The 20,931-nt window shown below is 43.6% G+C and overlaps 2 protein-coding genes across 2 annotated transcripts; both read right to left on the bottom strand.

Moving 5' to 3' along the window:
* Positions 1-886: 886 nt before the first annotated feature.
* On the bottom strand, positions 887-10,529 carry mettl21ca (methyltransferase 21C, AARS1 lysine a; the record flags this gene model as incomplete). The annotated part of the gene is made up of 10 exons (XM_083662457.1): positions 887-1,335; positions 1,961-2,078; positions 2,353-2,513; positions 3,124-3,774; positions 5,108-5,225; positions 5,382-5,545; positions 5,800-6,174; positions 9,239-9,356; positions 9,526-9,689; positions 10,475-10,529. 10 exons carry the CDS (start codon positions 10,527-10,529, stop codon positions 887-889), a joined length of 2,373 nt encoding a protein of 790 aa, XP_083518583.1.
* A 5,000-nt stretch (positions 10,530-15,529) lies between these two features.
* On the bottom strand, positions 15,530-20,808 carry mettl21e (methyltransferase like 21e; the record flags this gene model as incomplete). Its single annotated transcript, XM_083662246.1, has 5 exons — positions 20,670-20,808; positions 18,686-18,846; positions 18,420-18,537; positions 18,211-18,308; positions 15,530-15,859 (listed from the first exon to the last, which is right to left on the bottom strand). Exons 1-5 carry the CDS (start codon positions 20,692-20,694, stop codon positions 15,530-15,532), a joined length of 732 nt encoding a protein of 243 aa, XP_083518372.1. The 5' UTR covers positions 20,695-20,808.
* Positions 20,809-20,931: the final 123 nt, after the last annotated feature.

The raw sequence follows: 20,931 nt of genomic DNA, 5'->3' as shown, positions 1-20,931 counted from the left end.
GACACTTAACAAAAACCTTTTTTCCAGTGGCAAATAAATAGGAAGTTACCCTGGACCAGCAGTTAGACCACCTGGCCTAATGGACAAGGTGTATGCTTTTGGATCAGAAGACTGAAGGTTTGAGTCCCTTTGTGATCAACTTTATAGTTCAGCAATTCCAGACTTTTCTTTTAGAGCTTTCAGGCATTATAACTGTGATTGGTAGTATAGTTGTCAGTTTGTGATAAGGTTTTTCCACGAAAAAGGTGCACATAATGCGTAAAAGCTGGGGGACCGCGGGACGAGAGAGAAACAAACAACGTTACATCATATTTGTCTGTCATGCATTAAAAATTAAAGTAACTAGCCCGTTTTGAAAATGTAAGGAGTAGAAAGTACAGATATTTGTGTTAAATTGAAGGGAGTAAAAGTAAAAAGTTGTCCGAAAAATAAATACTCAGTAAAGTACAGATACCTGAAAATCCTACTCAAGTACAGTAACAAAGTATTTGTACTTAGTTACTTCCCATCTCTGGCAGCAACCAATACCTGTGTGGAAAGTGGTGCAGTGTGTACACATGGTTTATACATTTGGTCCTAGGACTGTTTTGTGGACTAAAAAACGTCACCCGGTCCATCGGCATTGGGGTGAGTAATGACTGAATTTTAATTTGGGGGGGGACTTATCCTTTTTTTTATATATATATTTTATTTTAAAATTTTTATAGAACAATATAGAACAATATACAAGACAAACAGGTTCAGACACAGGAAAGGGGGGAACTTAGCCTTGAACAGGAAGAAGAGAGGTTTGAACAGAGTGAGGTGTAACATCCAGAGTTTGGTTTCATCTACCCTTTGTATCTTTGCTGTGAGAGCGATACTGTAAATCTCCATGTACACAAACTTAGTAAGCAGTGCTGGACGTCTGCGAAAAGTCAGATCTACCAGATCCCCCTCTTTCTCTCTCTCCTCTGCAAGTTGCCGTGAAGATCTTCATCTCCCCATCTTCAAACAGCAAGCTTGTGTGGAAGGACTTTTTAAAGTTCTCGGTGAACCTCAGATCCGTCTGAAACCGGACCTTGTTGGCCCAGATCAGAGTCGTTCCTGGTTGGCAGAAATGCTTCATGGTGACCAGAAGCTCGTCCAGGAAGTCGTGATGATAGACCACGTCGGTCGCCAACACGTAGTCGTAGCGATGGACGGACGTAGGGTGGGTGTGCTCCAGGTCGTGACCCCAGGACAGCGTCTTCACCTGGGGAGTGTACCTGCAGCAGTGCTCCTTGGTGTTCCTCATCACATTGGCCTTTAGGTTGCCCAAGACGTCAGGCAGGTCAGTGGCTGTGACGGAAGCTCCTGAACACACGGAGCCAGAATAACATTAATAATGTCATTCTTTACTTGAAACAATCAGCTTTATTTCTTTATTTTAAGCCGTGGGTGCCGCGGCAGGTGTGATCCCATTGCAAGATGTGCATCAATGTACCCAGTGTTTGGTGTGAAATCGTATGTATGAATCGATGGCTTTGCCAAATTAAACTCCTTGCACATTTCCTGGACTCTGTGACCCTATATTCACTAGGGCTGTGAATCTTCACTGGCCTCACGATTCGATTCGATTACGATTCATCTGTCAACGATTCGAATCGATTCGATTCCACGATGCATCTCGATACAGCTCAAAGTATTGCAGCTCCAAGTATCAAATCCTCAATTTTCTGTATTATTAGTGCACATGGCTACTTTTTCATCAATTAATACAAGCAGTCAGATAAATATCAAGTCCCTTTTCTACTTAGAAAGTGCTTTAAAATCTGAACGTCAACAGAAATTTAAACATAAACGATTCAACGATTCATCTGTCAACGATTCGATTCACACATCTGCATCGCGATGCATCGATTATACGATTCATTTTGACACCCCTAATATTCACGTTGGCTTGGCCAAGTTGTGTGAATGTGAGAATGTGTTTTCTCACCCAGTAGACTGGCCACGATGGTCACTAGCCCTGTTCCTGCACCCAGCTCCAGAACCTGCTTCCCCTGCAGGTTCACCCTCTGCCTGTTGGTGTCCAGGAAGGAACACAGAGCCAGTGCCTGTGGGCAGAGACAGAGGTAAAATGATACATCGGATTTTCCAACTCATAACTGTGTTTTGTTCATTCAAATGGGGTTTGGTTTCTGTGACTAGTCATTTAAAACGGTGCTTGCTGGCAGGACAGCTGTAATGATTTGGTAAATATTGGTATAATATGATAGTATGTACTAAATTGGTACAACATATTGGTGAGAAACAGTATATAATTTGTGGAACCCACAGTGTCTGTAATCTGCATTGTGGTATTTATTTCACCTCTTCAGAGGTACTCACCGCTGGCCACATCACTGCTCCATAGGTGTCTATGGACTCATAAATGGCAATCTCCTGCCCGACGTAGTGGTAGATATCTTTACCGTTCCTGCCATAGCAGCTAGGAACCCAGGCCGGCTTCTTCTCCTGCTGCTCAGCTGTCTGCTTCATGTGCTCCTGACCTGTGTCGAGAGATCAGATCCTAAACCTTTTCAAGTGAGTTCTAGTTCATTTTAGATGTTCTTGTCCCATGAGGGAGGTTTGGTTTGCAGACACAGTTTACAGTAAAAACACATAAGACATAATGTTAAGAACAACAAAAACCCATCAAATAAAAGTACAGTAAAACGCAACAGATTGCCGCAACATACAAAATTTATGGTGACCCCCAGCTGATGAGACCAGAGAAGGAGTCAATAGCTTGATGTAGACTAGTCCAATAAAGGGACACTCTTCAGAACTTTCACAGGCTTGAGATGCAACTTCATGTCATGTCAATTGAGCAATGTAATGGCAGTATGCATACATGAGTCTCGTTCTCTAGAGAGCGTAAGCTTATGCTTGAGTTCCAGACCAGACGTGTGACCAACTTTGCTCAAATCCCAAGTCAGACTCAAGTCAAGTCTCATGTCTAAATGTAGAACACTAAAGATTCACTAAGGAAAATCAAATTCTGGTGTACTGTCTTACAGATTGCATCTGTATTTCTGATTAAACAAAGTGTGATCGATTTATAGGATATAGAAGGTAGGGTGCATTTTACACTGATCATGATTCATGATGATGACTCACCTATAATGTCTTCATCGCTGGCTGTGGTGCTACATCTGATGTCTTCATCGCTGGCTGTGGTGCTACATCTGATGTCTTCATCGCTGGCTGTGGTGCTACATCTGGAGTCACTGTTCTCTCCTTCATCCTTGTCATCCTCTTCATAGCCTTCATCATTGAGATCCATTATCTGCTCAGATGACTGAGTCCCCCTCTCCTCTTCCTTTTCTTCCTCCATCTCTCTCAGCTCATCCTGTATTTCCTCAGCCGCATCACCTTCTCGCTCTCCCACCCTGCAAGTTGCTGTGAAGATCTTCATCTCCCCGTCTTCAAACAGCAAGCTTGTGTGGAAAGACTTTTTAAAGTTCTCGGTGAACCTCAGATCCGTCTCAAACCGGACCTTGTTGGCCCAGATCAGAGTCGTCCCTGGTTGGCAGAAATGCTTCATGGTGACCAGAAGCTCATCCAGGAAGTCGTGATGATAGACCACGTCAGTCGCCAGCACGTAGTCGTAGCGATGGACGGACGTAGGGTAGGTGTGCTCCAGGTCGTGACCCCAGGACAGTGTCGCCACCTGGGGCGTGTGCCTGCAGCGCCCTCCGGTGTTCTTGGACAGATTGAGTCTCAAGTTACTCAGAACATCTGGAAGGTCTGTGGCCGTCACCCAGGCACCTGAGAAACCCAGTTAGAAAAAAAACAGAGGGTGAATGGATAGAAAGGACTCTCCCCAGTGTAGTGTGGTAATTCCCTTTGGTAACAACGGCTCGGAATGTTCAAATGATTCTGTTGCCATGGTAACGCACCAGCGTCTCATGGAAATAATTATTTAATCGAATGATTATTTAAAGTTGAAGGCAGTCATATCTGATATTTACTGATGGTGGAGAGTCTGGAGATGATGCGCCATGGCTGCAGTTATGGAAATCGTCCGCTCCATGGGCTCCCAAAATCAGGACTGACAGACAGACAGACAGACACACCTAGGCGCCATTGGCTCATACTACATCACAGTTGCTCGAGTGACATCACTGATGACATCACAACTGCCTGAGTGACATCACAGTTGTACCATCAATGTGATGACATATTGTTGTTTTTAATTTCATCCATTTCTGTTTTTAAAAATGTACACCAAAAAAAATCCCTCCTCCAGACCGCCTGCACCCACCCTGTTCGTGTTTGGTCTTCCTGATTGGCTTGGGATGTCTGGAATCCGTCCCCTGAGGGGAAGTCCTGTCACGGTCCACCAGATGTCCTCGGACTACAAATAAAGCTTTCTGCTTCATCGTATGAACTCTGCCTACAGGTGTTTGCATTTGGGTCCTAGTCTTTGCCCTTGACACATGACCGATGTCACATGACACATGACGCATGACCAATATCAATTTACACAAACACTAATTGCCATGGGCAAACTGATACTCTGCAGTGGAGGGGTATATATGGGATGTATGTTTGTATGTACATGTATGGAAGCTGATTACGCAGCAACCCGGAGCCTTCAAGGAGGTACCAAAATACTCCCGTACACTGATTCAGGGAGGGTAGGATGCTATTTATGTTTCAGTGAGGCCATTACACCTGGCGTTAACATGCATTTTCTGCAACCTGATTGCCATCAGATTGCAGAAATGGTTGTCCTCTCAATCAGCATAAAGTTGGTGTATCCCGATTGAGAGGACACATTGCATTTACACTTGTGTTCAATGTGTACACAATGCATCCCCGACCACCTCCGGAGGTGGGTTGGCCGATCAGATAGCTATCCTTCTTCAATGCCTTTTGGGGGTGTTTACACCTGGCATTTCAAATGATAAAACACAATCTGATTGCAATCGGATCACAGAAAACGCATGTTAGCGCCAGTTGTAAATGGCCTCACTGCTTTGGTATTATTGCTGTGTAACCTCCATGTCAATAAAGCCCCCTTGAATCACATGGAATTGAGCTGCTGATGACACAATTTCAAATCAGTGCATCAAATCAGTGCATTCCTCTGACGTACCGAGTAGTGTTGCTACAACGGACACAAGACCAGTTCCTGCCCCGATCTCCAGGACAGCCTTGTCCAGAAGACTGAACTGTTCACGATGAGTCTCGAGGTACTGACAGAGGGCCAATGCCTGACAGCAATAAAGATGATATTATCATTCAGTATTACTATCTAATACTGTGACATTCAATATTACCTTCACACCAAGGACTTCAGTCAAATATCAGTTGCATGCAAGAATACAGTTGTATTTTGAGACAAACGACAGGCTTATGGTGCTACTCACCGCTGGCCACATCATGCCAGCGTAGGAGTCAGGAGCCCCTCTGATGATGATCTCCTGGCCGACGTAATGGTACACCTCTTTATCATTCTTGTAGTAGTAGAAAATGGGAGCCCAGGCTGGTCGTCGTTCGCTCTGCACAGCTGACTCTTTGCTGTGTGAATCATCTGAACCGCACAGAGAGATGACACAGAACCACGCGCATCTGTTTGGTCTGAACATGACAACACATCTCTGCTCACTTTGATTAACAGCTGGGGAATCTCACCTTCTGCTTCAGCTGCCTGGTTCTTTTCCTCTTCTTCCTCCTCATCTCCTTCCTCCTCCTCTTCATCTCCCTCCTCCTCCTCCTCCTCTTCTTCCTCTCGCAGCTCATCCTGTATTTCCTCAGCTGCATCTTCTTCTGTTCCTCCCACCCTGCAAGTTGCTATGAAGATCTTCATCTCCCCATCTTCAAACAGCAAGCTTGTGTGGAAAGACTTTTTAAAGTTCTCGGTGAACCTCAGATCCGTCTGAAACCGGACCTTGTTGGCCCAGATCAGAGTCGTCCCTGGTTGGCAGAAATGCTTCATGGTGACCAGGAGCTCATCCAGGAAGTTGTGGTGATAGACCACGTCAGTCGCCAGCACGTAGTCGTAGCGATAGACGGGCGTAGGGTAGGTGTGCTCCAGGTCGTGACCCCAGGACAGTGTCGCCACCTGGGGCGTGTGTCTGCAGCGCCCTCCGGTGTTCTTGGACAGATTGAGTCTCAAGTTACTCAGGACATCTGGAAGGTCTGTGGCCGTCACCCAGGCACCTGAGGACCCCAGTTAGAAAACAAAACACACAAGATGAATGGATAGAAAAGACTCCCCAGTTTAGTGTGGTAATTTCCTTTGTTACCTAAAATGGGTTTCATAGAATTTTGGTTTTGATTCAAGAATGTTTCTTGTGGACAGAACATGATACTCAAAATGTTAGCCTTTGTTCACACCTAACATAAGCAGAACTGAAGTTGAGCTCACGTTGAAGTTGAGATCACGCTTAACCGGTCACACCAGAAGCCCTCTCCCTTTTCCTCAGCGCCTCGCCTTGAGCGCCTTGAACCCACCCACCGCTTCCAATGACTTCATGCCTGGCAGCTTCACGCTTCACGCGCCACGCTTGGAAAATAGGACTGAATCCTGAACGTGATCGTTTGAGCGTGACGTGAGCGTGCCTTGCACACACGGCTGGTGTGAACGGCTTCGCCTGTTAACGAGGACGCCGAAATGAAACTTGTGGGTTCAGCGCAGCTTGAGCTTAGGTTGAGCGTTGCTTCGGCGTATGGTGTGAACGTGCCGTTAGAATGTTCATCACAACTGCAAAATGGAATGTTTGTCCAAATGATTTTGTTGCCATGGTAATGCACCAGTGTCTCATGCAAATCATTGAATTAAATGATTATTTAAAGTTCAAGGCAGTCATATCTCATATACTGAATGTTAATATATGTTTTCTTATTTATATGAATATGACATGTAAGGCAGAGTCCTCTAAGCCTTGGCTATATAATTTGTTACCTAAGTGGCTTGCACAACACCTCATTCCCAGTCTATATTCCCGCTCGGTAGCAATAAACTTTACTGCACTCCAGCTTGCCAGCAAGTACACTACAGTATCCACACGCATCCACATTGACACTACTGATGCTACACATCAACACACTTCATACTTACCTTCTATATTCATTTATTTACATTATTATAAGAAATACTTTATATTTTTGGCACTTTGCGTCCTGTTCCCTTCTTTTGCCATAACCCACAGAGCCGGGTTATGACAAGGCTGTTCGCCTGAGGTTTCCTGCTCAGCCTCTGCCCTGCCCCCAGGCTGTCCGCCTGAGGTCCCTGGCTCCATTTTCAGTACCCAGGGCAATTACTCCTGACCCCAGACCCCCCTGCTGTTTGGTGTTCCTGATTGGCTTGTTGGGACGTCTGGAATCTGTCCCTTTGAGGGGGGGAGTCCGGTCACGGTTCACCAGATGTCCTCAGACTTTACCTCCATCTCTCCCTGGTCTTGTCTCTGTGTCTGTGTGCCTGTCTTTTCCCTTTGTTTCTCCCAGGCCATGTAGTTCCTGTCTTCTGGGTTTCCTCCTCTCTTGCACCTATCCACTGTCTGCCATCAGCCAACCCGTGTCTTTGTTCCACCTTCACCTGCCTGCTGTCAGCCTATCAGCTCCCAGACTCCTCCCATCCATCCAGCTATTCTCTGTGACAGCCCATTTAGATTGTTTGCCTTTTGGATCACCTGTTGTCATCTGTATACTCTCTAGCCGTTTTCACACATGCGCTTTATACCGGGAAATGACCAGAAAGCGTTGTAATGCCTTCATGTGTGAAAGTTGTTTTCCGGTATAAGCGCGACCCCGTCATCGCGGACATTTCACCAGTTCAGAGGTTGTCAGAAGAGCGGTATGTCTGCTTCATGTGGGCGTGCAGATTTCCCCCCTCCCCTCTCTGCTCGAGAGAGGCCAGTCCTTCAGGCCTCCGCACTTCGCAGCAGCCCGACATAGGACAGACACAGCAAAAATTGCAAGCCGCCCAACGCTTGTATGTAGAGAAAGCAAATGCACGAAGCGAAATGTGGAAGTATTTTGCTTACGTTGCTGACAGCGAAGGCAAGCCCGGACACATCAAACGAAGCCAGTCTGTAAAAAGTGCTTCAACGCGACGCAGGTGAACGGATAAACATCGAACCAGCCAGGCTATTTCTCTCAGACAGGGATCCCAACGTCTTCAAAGATTTCAGTTCAAAGACTGGTTAGCGAATGTGAAGGATACAACATACATGCCCTCTTAAGTCAAACGAGTGTGATTTATTGTGTGACAAGCGAACTTATTTCACCATCGGAGTTTTGCCGACCCCCAAAATAAGGACGATTCCCCATCCAGTGCACACGTCACTCCCCACCCGCTCCACAGTGCCGCCCCGCCCCCCAAAATACAGGCTATTTGACGACTATATTCACACATGCGAGCGCTCAGGTGTGAAGGGAAATTCCGGGAAATGGCCGATATTGATTTACAGGCAATGTTCCTGTACGCATGTGTGAAAACGGCTTCTGTCTACCGTGCCGACAGCCCGCAATGCCGATAGACCACAAGCAGAACCAGCTGCGTGTCGGCAGCGTGTCGGTGGACCGGCTGGAGCTAACCTCTCCAAGCCCCCACGCCTAAACCTAACCTCCCCCACCACCCACACCTAAACCTAACCTCTCCCCAGACCCTATAACCTAAACCTAACCTCTCCCACCCCCCACGCCTAAATCTAACCTCCCCCAGACCCTATAACCTAAACCTAACCTCTCCCACCCCCCACGCCTAACTCTAACCTCCCCCAGACCCTATAACCTAAACCTAACCTCTCCCACCCCCCACACCTAAACCTAACATCCCCCAGACCCTAACCCTAAACTTAAGCCTAACCCCCCCCCCAACACCTAAACCTAACATCGGACGCTTGACGAGTTGGGAGTGAGAAATGAGTTGGGCTGTCGGCATTGTGGGCTGTTGGCACTGCGGGTGGTCGGCAATATATAGCGGGTGGACCCCCTTTAGGTGCCATATCATCCATTTACATTACATACCATGGGCCAACTGATACTCTGCTGTAGAGGGTATGTATGGGATGTATGTATGTACGGGATGTATGGGAGCTGATTACGCAGCAACCCAGATGCTTCACTAAAAGGGGTACTACCAAAATAGTCCACTGATTCATGGAGGGGAGGATAATATTTCTATTTCACGACTGTGTTCATGTCAATAAATCCCTGTGGAATAGAATTGAATTGGTGATGACATACTGTCATTTCAAATCAGTGCATTCCTCTGACGTACCGAGTAGTGTTGCTACAATGGACACAAGACCAGTTCCTGCCCCGATCTCCAGGACAGCCTTGTCCAGAAGACTGAACTGTTCATGATGAGTCTCGAGGTACTGACAGAGGGCCAATGCCTGACAGCAATAAAGATGATATTATCGTTCAGTATTACTATCTAATACTGTGACATTCAATATTACCTTCACACCAAGGACTTCGGTAAAATATCAGTTGCATGCAAGAATACAGTTGTATTTTGAGACAAACAGGATAATTGAGAGGCTTAATGAAGGTGCTACTCACCGCTGGCCACATCATGCCAGCGTAGGAGTCAGGAGCCCCTCTGATGATGATCTCCTGACCGACGTAATGGTACACCTCTTTATCATCCTTGTAGTAGTAGTAACTGGGAGCCCAGGCTGGTCTTCGCTCGCTCTGCACAGCCGACTCCTTGCTGTGTGAATCTTCTGAATGGTAGAGAAATGACACAGAGCCACTCACATCTGTTTGGTCTGAATCAACATGTAGCACATCTCTGCTCACAGCTTGGGAATCTCACCTTCCGCTTCAGCTGCCTGGTTCTTTCCCTCTTCTTCCTCTACTGTGTCCTCCCCATCTCCTTCCTCCTCCTCCTCCTCCTCCTCCTCCTCTTCATCATCTTCTTCCTCCTCCTCCTCTTCCCCACATACAGGTATATACTGTATCGTGAAATTGTATCTTGTGTTCAAAGTATCCATGTAAAACCCTGTTAACTTTTGGAGAGACATCATGATCAGAAATGCATGCAAAAACAGAGGAAATGGATGAAAAATGATATAGAAATGCAGCTCTTCCTCAGTATTCAAAACAGATTTTATTTTATTTTATTCAGATTATTATCATTATTATTTACAGTAGGCCTATAGTATAAACACTTTTGTTTTATTGACAAACATTACTCACAAAATCTGCATGGCCTTGACTTCAGCCTCTCTTTAAATGTCAGTTTTTTAGTAGTCAGATAATTTATTCTTCTTCAAGTCATATAATCTAGCCAGCCAAATAAAGAAAACAAATTTCTAATCAGCAGACAGTCACTCTAATATAACATCACTGTGTGCAGTAAACATAGGAAGTGAACATAGTATTCAAGGTTTTGTTAAAGTAGCACATTTCTCGCCACAACAGTTTCTTCCAGCAGGACAATTAGCCTACATTCAAGTTCAAGCCTTTTACCAGCAATCTCTTTACCATACAGCAAAGCTTCACCTACCGGCTGTGTGTTTATTATCCAGAGATTGAGCTGAGGAGCAGCCCTCTGTCTGCATGTCGAGACCTCAGGCGGCCAAGGTTATACAGGAGCAGCATCCTGTAAGACACACCCATCTCCATCACAAGGACACACGCTATTTTTAGAGGGTAAATAAACACCAGCGAGACGGCAAGAAACCGAGCAAGAGCGTGTGCAGAACCATACACACAACAGAGTGACCGGCTGAAAGAGAGATGAGTCAGAGAGAGAGAGAGAGAGAGAGAGATTAACTGGTATGGCAAGAGAGAGAGAGAGAGAGAGAGATCAACTGGTATGGCGAGATCAACTGGTATGGCGAGAGAGAGAGAGAGAGAGAGAGAGAGAGAGAGAGAGAGAGAGAGAGAGAGAGAGAGAGAGAGAGAGAGAGAGAGAGAGAGAGAGAGAGAGAGAGAGAGAGAGAGAGAGAGAGAGAGAGAGAGAGAGAGAGCAACTGGTATGGCAAGAGAGAGAGAGAGAGATTAACTGGTATGGCATGATAGCAACAGCCAGGAAATGTGCTCACAGTGTGGCTGATGGACATTCCTATATACTCCACCCTGCAATCTCATATTGGTTATAATATGAAGATAAGCTAAAGGCTAAACTGCCTTCTTCCCTGCACTAACTCCTGTTGAATGATTTGGCCATAACTGTATTATGATCTTGTACCCTTTGCACAAGATTTATCACAGGAACATTTAAGACTTAAAAAGTTCATAATCTGATTTTGATTGTTATTAATTCAGTGTCACAATTTGTGTGACTTATGATGACATTTTCAGTGTTTCCTGACAATGCAGGGCAGGGCAGGACGTTGGAACTTGGTATGCAGCGAGAGGAGGTCTTCCATCGGGCCCAAAAGCTTGGTTCTATTTTAAAAATGAGTCACACAGAGATTGGAACTTATCCATGATGTTGTGTGTGTTTGCTCACTCCGCCGTGATCGTGATGATGCCCTCAATTTCTTCAGCAGAGATGGATGGGAGGTAACGGGATCGGCCTGGCGTACGTGCAGACAGCAAGAACAGACGGTGCTCCTGTTAACATTGACCTCAATTCAAACTCCGTCCAGTAGATTGTGTCAGCATTTCACCCATAACTATCATGTCTCCGGTTTTGTTATGGTTATGCTAAAGCCCTCTCTCTCAACCATGTCTTAAAAGCTGTAACCCCATCCAGGCCTTCTTGCTATTTTCTCTGCCCTGCATAGCCTGGTATGAGAGAGGTCAGAGAGCGTTTATGGGGAGCTGCCAGTGGAGTGGAGGTGACTGCCCTCCTCTGTTATATCTGTTGTTGCTGGAGCAGCCTTATTTGGGGGGGAGGGGGAGTGGAGAAACGTGCAGGTCATTTACAGTGTTGGGCAAGTTACTTTAATGTAATATACTACATATTACTAGTTACATTCATTTGAAAGTAATAAGTTACTTTACAATATTACTGTCTGTGTAGAGTAACTCGTTACTTATTATACTACTTTTGCATTACTTTCACCAAAACAGCAGCAGCAGCAGAATGACATCGCCGACCCAGAACCATCCCGAAAAATAATTTCAACCGCCTTGAAATCAGTGTAAACAATCCAAAATTCTAAATGTTATTATTTTCCTTTGTTATTGTCATCTATAGTGGTTATTTGCATAAAACACACAGTTTGATTAGGAAATGATTGTATCTTTTTTAAATATGTGCTTTGAAATCAAAGCACATATTTAAAAAATGTAACTCAATTTGTAACTTGAGTTACTTGACAAAGTAACTGGTATAATATTACTGAACTCCTATAAGTAATAAGTTATATTAGTGAGTTACTGCTAAAAGTAATATATTGCATAATATGTTACTTTTGTAATGAGTTACCCCCAACACTGAATATACTACATATTACTAGTTAGTTTAATTTGAAAGCAATAGGTTACTTTACAATATTACTACTGTCTGTGTAGAGTAACTCGTTACTACCTTTGCATTACTTTCACCAAAATAACAGCATTAGCAGAATGACATCGGCGCCCCAGAACCATCCCGAAAAATAATTTCAACCGTCTTGAAGTCAGTGTAAACAATCCAAAATCCAAAATTGTATCCTTTTCCTTATTTAAAAGCGCCTTTCAGGTCAGTCAAGGACACTTTACAGGGTTAAAATCAGATGCAGAGCAACAGGTACAAGCAAACAGTATAAAATATAAGAGAGTGCAAGGGAAATAAGATAGAACAAAAACAAAGAAACTAAACAGTAAACAAAGAAAACACCATGGAAATTACAGGGAATATGCTAATTTTTTTAGAGATGAGTTTTGAGGCTGGATTTGAACAGGGGGAGGGTGTCAATATTGCGAATGTCAGGAGGGAGTGAGTTCCAGAGTTTGGGAGCAGAGCGGCTGAAAGCTCTGCTCCCCATGGTGGTGAGCCGGGCAGAAGGGACAGAGAGATGGATGGAGGAGGAGGATCTGAGGGAGCGGGTAGAGGTGGCAGTGTGGAGGAGGTCAGACAGATAAGGAGGGGCGAGGTTGTGGATGGCTTTGAATGTGTGCAGGAGGATTTGGAAGCTAACCAATTGGCTACATCTACTTGTGAGATACAACCACCCGCTATTAATATGACCTCTTAAATCCGTGTCTGGCTGTTTTATGATGTCGAATTTATGATTCTAAATCTCCCAACCGATGTCGTCTTCACATGCATGATAGCACTGGTACAGTGTGAAACAGAGAGAGTCTGGGATGCGAGACTACATGCATGATGCTTTTCTGTCTCTGGCTAAGATCACCTCCTCATTCTTCTTTTATCCACCTCTTCATCACTCCTGTCCTCCTGCAGCCAAACAACGCAGAATGACAGAGCAGAAAATAAACCCGAAACGGTTGGGAGATTTAGAATCATAAATTCGACATCATAAAACAGACAGACACAGGATTTAAGAAGTCATATTAATAGCAGGTGGTTGTATCTCACAAGTAGATATAGCCAATATGGTTAGCTTCCAAATACTCTGCTGCTAGTATTGGGCACCTTTCCACTGTATATATTGTGTTACTCTGTTTATCTCATTGCTGCTGCTATACCATGATGCACCTTATCACTGTACATATTTTATTACTCTGACTGTCACTTATCTGCAAACCATGTCAACACACAGCTCACTTACTGCTGCTACCTCTGATGCACCCTGACCCTGTACATATTCTGTAAACAGCAAACTTAGGCTATCTCACCTAGCTGACAAGTCTGTTTATACTCTGTTAATACTGTTTATATCTGTTAATACCGTCTGTCTATATCTGTTAATATCTGAATCCTTTTATAATATTTTATAATCTCTTTAGATCCTTTATATCTTATTTGTTTATGTCTTGTATATTTGTTCTTATCAATGTTAGATGAGACAAATTCCTAGTATGTGAACATACCTTGGCAAATAGATTCTGATTCTGATACACACAATAATTGTGTGTGTGTATATATATATATATATGTGTGTGTGTGTGTGTGTGTGTGTATATATATAATATATATATAAAATATATATAATATATATAAAATCATAATTATATTTACTATTATTTATAATTATATATATATAAAATCATATAATATATATATATATTAGAAATTTCAGGTGACCCTATTTGAATTCCAGGCGACCCCACTTAGGGTCACGACCCTAAGGTTGAAAACCACTGCTGTAACTGATGTGCTACATTCCACCATGTTAGTCAGTAAACACTGGAGCAAACTTGGTGTTAAGCTACTTTGAGTTAAATGAGGAATGCAATGGTCAATTGAAAAGGTATTTTCTTTTGGTTTTCACATCTACACTTTATTTTAAAATCTCGAACAAATTACAAAAGAAAAGAAAAGAAAAGAAAGGTTGTCAATAAAATGGCTAAGGGTAGCCAATATTTTGGGGTCCCACTACTAATTACACAATTAGATATAAACTTGTTTATAAAGCATGCCAGGTAATTGGAGTTTTAAGCAAAAACTGGAACACTTTTAAAATAAATATTTGTCAACCAATATGAAAAAAAAAATACAGATCACACCTTGATAGTGAGATATAAGCAAGAAACTATTCTATCGATCTAGATCTACAAAATACTGTACATAACTTTAATAAATAATGCATTCCCATTCATATTCAGTGGGCATATTCAATTCAGCACGATTCTATAGAGGTTTTTACATACACACACACAGACACACAGACACACACGCACACGCACACACACACACATACGCACACACGCACGCACACATGTTCATTTCTTGTTCTCAATTTGCTTGCTGCCCCCCCTACTAATTATTTTTCCTTGTGTGCAGTTAGGGTGTCCCTGGATGCCCTGACACGGGTGGCATTTGGCCCAGGTCAGGGCAATCAGGGCCAAGGCTGAGGTCAGGGCAATCAGGGCCAAGGCTGAGGGATGCCTGTAGGTGGGTCGTAGGTGAAGCTGTAGAATAGTTGTTTTCCTTGCTAAAATTAGCTCTTGCATATCTTGTGTTTTTCCTGTTCTCCTTTCTTTCTTTCCATGCTTGTTTTGTTCTGTTTATTGATTGTGTTTAGTTAGATCTAGCTATAAAGTCCTTTGAGACATGCTTGTGAATTATGGCTATATAAATAAACTTGACTTGACACCAGGGTGGGAATTACACTGAGGCCATCCATCAGGCCATGGTCTGTGTTGCTCCTCCCTCTGGCCGTGATGCCCTGAGATCTCTAAGGCCACCTTGGCAGTGCCCTGCTACCAGCCTGCTACTGTGTCAGTTGCTTTAAAAGCGTCAGTGGTCTCAGTTTGATGTAGCCTAGCTGCCCTATGCAAAGGATGTGTCATTGGCTCATTTTAACACACATTTTAGAAAGAATCGCGCTTCACGATGTCAATAGAGCAATGGCCTTTGTGCCCTGTTGGCATGTGGCCTAGTGCCCTAGAAAGAATTGTGATGCCGAAGGCCAGAGGGCCTTGCCCCTAAAATGACGAAATTCCCACCCTGCTTGACACACAGACAGATCCAGAGTCTCTGAGTCTATAGAGTCGCTCTTCAGGCAGCAGCCTCTCCCGAGTGCGGCACGGTCCACGCGTCCTTCCTCCAGCCCCGGTACAGTTTGATGCTGAGGCTGGGCAGGTCGTACAGCATCTCCATGTGGAAGCGTTTCTGGAAGCACTCCACAAATTGGTTCTCCTTGTCGAGGCGGAAGCGCATGGCCCACAGGATCTGCGTGCCCTCCTGACACAGGTGGTCGAAGGTGTCCATCAGCTCGTCCAGGTACGGGTGGGCGTAGACCACGTCGGCTGCCAGGATGTAGTCAAAGCAATGGGTGGCGCGGGGAAAGCGCGGCTCCAGGTCCTGGCCCCAGGTGAGCTCAGTGACCTGGAAATGGGGAAGAGCGTTTCAGATGTATTTCAGACCTTTATGTTCTCCTCCTGATTTAAAAGGAAAACTCCACCCTTGGATACTCTTAAAGACCAAAATCCACAAAAATCTTCTATGTAATTTAGGGTCTTATGTGAGTAATTATATGCCTCAAAAAGTTTGAGACATTTGTTTCAACCCAAATCCTAAATATCGCCATTTCAATATTTACCATTTTTCGTGAGGCACCTTTGGTGCTGAACTGCTTCAAATTCCCCGCCTGTTGATGTCACTAGTAGGCGGAGCCAATCAGTGACGTAGCTTATGTTATGTTATGCTACAGTATATATGTGATGTTGAATTTCAGGAGTTATTTTGTGATAATGTGGACTCACTTTCCCTCAACCTGCCTCATCTCCTTCTACTTCATTTAGGGCCTAGTGATTTCCTACATTTCCCAGAATGCCTTTTGACAAGCCCCAGAGAACAGGTGTTAACTTCCTGCATTCAGCTGTGGATTACCGTCGTTTCTCAATGTTAAGGCTCCTTCCTTGGCAGGATGGGTCTTCCTACAGAGGGCAGGCAAGAGTCCTTCCTCGCTGGCTAGGAAAAACCATGGAAGGACCCATCCTGCCGAGGAAGGAGCCTTAACATTGAGAAACGCTGTATGTGTTGATGGAGAGAGTGTTAGCACTTTTGCAGTTGAGAAAAAGACACTTTACACAAAACACAACATTGTTTGTGACTGCATTGCATTCTGGTCTATTGAGGCTATAATGTTAGGAATGATAGGAAGAGTTATAGTCCCTCTTCTCCTTTCTTCCTTGTTTCCTTTCCTAAACACTTTTGACTGGTTTCCATTGAGAAATGAGGTGTGGTTAAGCTGTGTGTCCAGATGACGTCACTGAGGTGCGCACACAGCCCATGGATGTATTAAAAGCTAGCTTGGATAGCTAAATGCTAAATACACTTCTTGTCCCCTAGACTGTTTAGTCCGTAACACTAATGTCAGTGGAGAAATTGTTATGTCTGCATCTTCTATGATGAATTTCTCTCTGTATGATTGTTGAATGTTGAAGCAAAAATATTGAGTTTGAAAGAAGCTCTTGATCTTATTCTGAGGTGCTGCTTCCAAAACCTGACATTTGCTATCAAATTCCATTGTAGCTGTGCTGGAAATATTTCAATGTGCTGTCACGCTGTCTATGTTTAGCCAGTTATCCACAAGAAAAACAACACAATGGACCCACAAATGCAAAATACATTGTTTTCCGGTGGATTTTTACCGCGTTCAAGAAAACTCGGAAGTCTGAAGTTTCAACTCAGAATTTCCGAGCTCCGACATGTTTAACTCGGCGTTACAAAAACATATACAGCTAGTTAATTTCATTGTAAAATAGCTGTTGAATTCAATATATTGTTATAATCAGAACAAAATATAAATAATAGAAACACATATTGCATAATTACACGTTAAATTAGGTCAACAAACACTTTGACGACAGGTCAGAGTTAGTTTTCTCCTGTTGTCTATACCAGTGGTTCCCAACCTTTTCCAACTCAGGGCCCACTTTTATGTCTCAAAAATGTTCGCGGCCCACCTCCGACCCCATAAATACAAAGGCCATATAATGCGTTCTCAGAGCACTTTTTTATTGAAAATTGAACATAAAGGACTGAACTGAATACAGGAGAAACATGTTGGAAGCTCCACAGTCACTAACACAGCACCTGTAACATGTTGCAACACCTTCAGTATTACAGTTTTCAAGGAGCTGTCCACACACACACACACATACACACACACACGCACACACACACACACACACACACACACACACACACACACGCACACACACACACACACACCAATCATTCAAGGAGCTGTCCATCAGCACCACACAGATGTCAGAAATGACAAGCAAGGGGCTGTCTGTAACAGGCTAATTAACAAATGATTAATAAATAACGGTATCCTTCAACAATGGAAAAATGCATTCTCATAACAATTTGACATCCAATATCAGATCCAAACAAAATCCAAATATCAGAAGAAAGCCCATTAAATCGATAGGGTTACAAATAAACACAAACCCAATATAAAGATGATGTAAAGATGAAACTTCAATTCAAGCAAAAGCAATAACATCAAAGAAACAAAAATCATACTTTTTCAAGTATGATTTTTCAAAATCTTTCAAAAAAAAATTGATTTTTTTTTTTTTTTTTTTTTTTTTTTTTCCAAAATCATACTTTTTTGGAAATGATTTGGCGGCCCACTTGCAATACCTTCGCGGCCCACAGGTTGGGAATCACTGGTCTATACTATATGGATACAAGTACCACGTCAAATATCAGCATAAACCTACCAGCGGGATGTACTTGCAACGGTCTCTGGTGTTCCGGAGAACATTGTACCGGAGGTTCCCCAACACATCTGGAATGTCAGTGGAGGTTACCTTTGCACCTGGAGACAGAGAGGCAGTTCAGAGTTAAGAGGTACGAAAAGGCTCGGAGAAAGAAGACAGAGAAAACATGATGGTGAAATAGGCAACACGTTGTTTTCATCAGTACCAACCTAATAGGCTGGATACTATGGTGACCAGCCCAGTTCCAGCACCCAGTTCAATCACATTCTTGTCTGTCAGGTTGTACTTGTCACGGTTGGTGTCCAGGAAATGACACATCACCATAGCCTGTCGGGGAGATATTAGAGTCCAGAATTCAGCTGTAAGTCGGTCATTATTGGCAATTAGTGCTGAACTGAATGATTGATGAATTCAACATCACTAATAAAGGGGCCGATGGCACTGCGGCTGAATGAATATGAGAGTTTGTGTGTACCGAGGGCCAGAGCACAGCTCCGTAGAGGTCTCTGGCCTCCTTGATGCGGATGTCCAGGCCGGCGAAGGTGTAGCCCTCCCAGGCCTCTGTGACGATGAGAGACGGGAGGAAATGCCGAGCCATGATGGCTTTGGCAAGCTCAGCATCCGCAGCAGGAGCTGCTGCTATGGCAACCACAGACACACACACACACATCCATCACAAAATGAGTATTTGACTATCATGGTGTTTGTGGAAAAGAAAAAAGAACAGTGACAATATCATCATCAATGATGTCAAACAGCATGCTGATCTTTCCCCTCGTTGATAACCTGAGAATTCTGACTTTAATCCCAGAATTCTGACATTAAAATCTGAATTCTGACTTTTTTCCTCAGAATTCAGACTTTAATCTGAGAATTCTGATTTTAATCTGAGAATTCTGACTTTAATCTCAGAAGTCTTCTGACTTTTTTCTCAGCATTCTGACATTAAACTCAGAATTCTAACCTTATTTTCATAATTTTGACTTTATTCTCAGAATCCTGTCTTAAATTCAGAACTCAAATACAGTTTTCACATGTTGCCCTAATCCTCTGGTGTAATCAATCAATCAATCAATCAATCAATCAATCAATCAATCAGGCGACCCCATATGGGGTCATGACCCCAAGGTTGGGAACCACTGGATTAACCCGTGTTGACTGACTGGGTGTGAATTGACAAAATAATGGTTGAACATGGGGCAAGTAACACTGGTTGTTGGTATGAAAGTGGTATACGTGTGTGTAGATTCAGAGCACTTCAATTTATTTTCCATACCACATATGTGTGTCATATTATGACACAGCTAACAGCTGTTTTAGGGCCCAGTTGCCCAAGACTCTGAAAATGTTGCCCCGCATCTCACAGAGAAAGTATCTTCTGGAATCGACATTGTCCAGTACCATTTATGGACAGAAAGTCATGGGTCAAACGTTTCAGTTCCCGACAGAACTGGGGTTCCCCGGGAGGCTGCGTTCACGGTCCAGCTGAGCTGAGGCTTGCCTAGTCTTGTTATATAAGAGGTAGCAGCATTCGTTCCTCTGCTCTATAAAACGAGCCCCATTTTGGCTCGTAAAGCCCCTCTGATCCTGCTTTGTCTATTTGTAACGTAACCTCCCCAGTGTGAAGCTCCAGTGTCACCATTAGAACATCTGATCTGACACACAACGTCAGTTATGTCACACAACACAGCCAGGGAGAAGGTCAGGGGAGCCCATGGATCGGCAACGAAAGGTTATCAGGTCAAGAGTGCTCATGAACTCACTTTATAGCATTCGTCTGTGTGTGTGTATGTGTGTGTGTGTACGTTTGTATTAAACACACCACCTGGCGACACACATATATATGGATGTTGACTCTCATCATCAACTGACAGACACGGATTCTCTTACTGCTTTATTGCTTGTTGCCTCTTGTTTTTTATTTATATATCTTTTATTTTTTGCACTATGTTGTAACGGAGCCTACAGCACAAGAATTTCACACGTGATACTTATACGTGGTACTACGGAGTGACAATAAAAATCTTGAATCTTGAATCTTGGATCTGTTTGAAGCGACTCATATTTCAACACTTACTGTATACACACACGTTGGATCTATGTTGCATGTACGTTTTGACAAGCTATTCATACCATACTGGTATAGACTATTCATATATATATTAACATTATGATATTTATATATTTATTTGTCAGATTTACATGCATAGGTAAAACCATCTGTGAAATGTACAGCATGTAGGAAGTTATCGATATGTTAGAGGGCTCTGACAAGTTTGGCATGCATCAAATAATTATGCATACAAATTGCATAGAATTTATATGACCTTGTTAAAGGGGGGGGGGGGGTGAAGGGGGGGAACAAGAGGAATTTGAGACCAAATTAGGGTGTTCCATATAGTTAGAAAATCTGCAAGAATTGTCACCATGTATTATTCAATCTTAAGTCAAACGCTCACCTTCTCCGCTCTTGGAGTCCTCCATGGCCTTGGGACTGTTGGGGCTTTCGTGTGGAGTCTCAGTTAAAGTTCAAGGAGCACAGCAACACACCACCAGAAGGGGCTACAAAATGTCTTTGGCAGACAAAGGACCTCCTGCCATCCTTGGTTTGTAAGTCCTTTGGATTCGGGACAATCTGGATCCAGGGGTCCACTAGGTTGTTAAGATGTCTTCTTGTGTGCTTTTGATTGAATGCACCCCTCTCCCCCCTCCACACACACA

Source organism: Poromitra crassiceps, assembly GCF_964638095.1.
Source record: "Poromitra crassiceps genome assembly, chromosome: 28".
Lineage (NCBI taxonomy): Eukaryota > Metazoa > Chordata > Actinopteri > Beryciformes > Melamphaidae > Poromitra > Poromitra crassiceps.
This window is presented reverse-complemented; position numbering and strand designations above follow the sequence as displayed.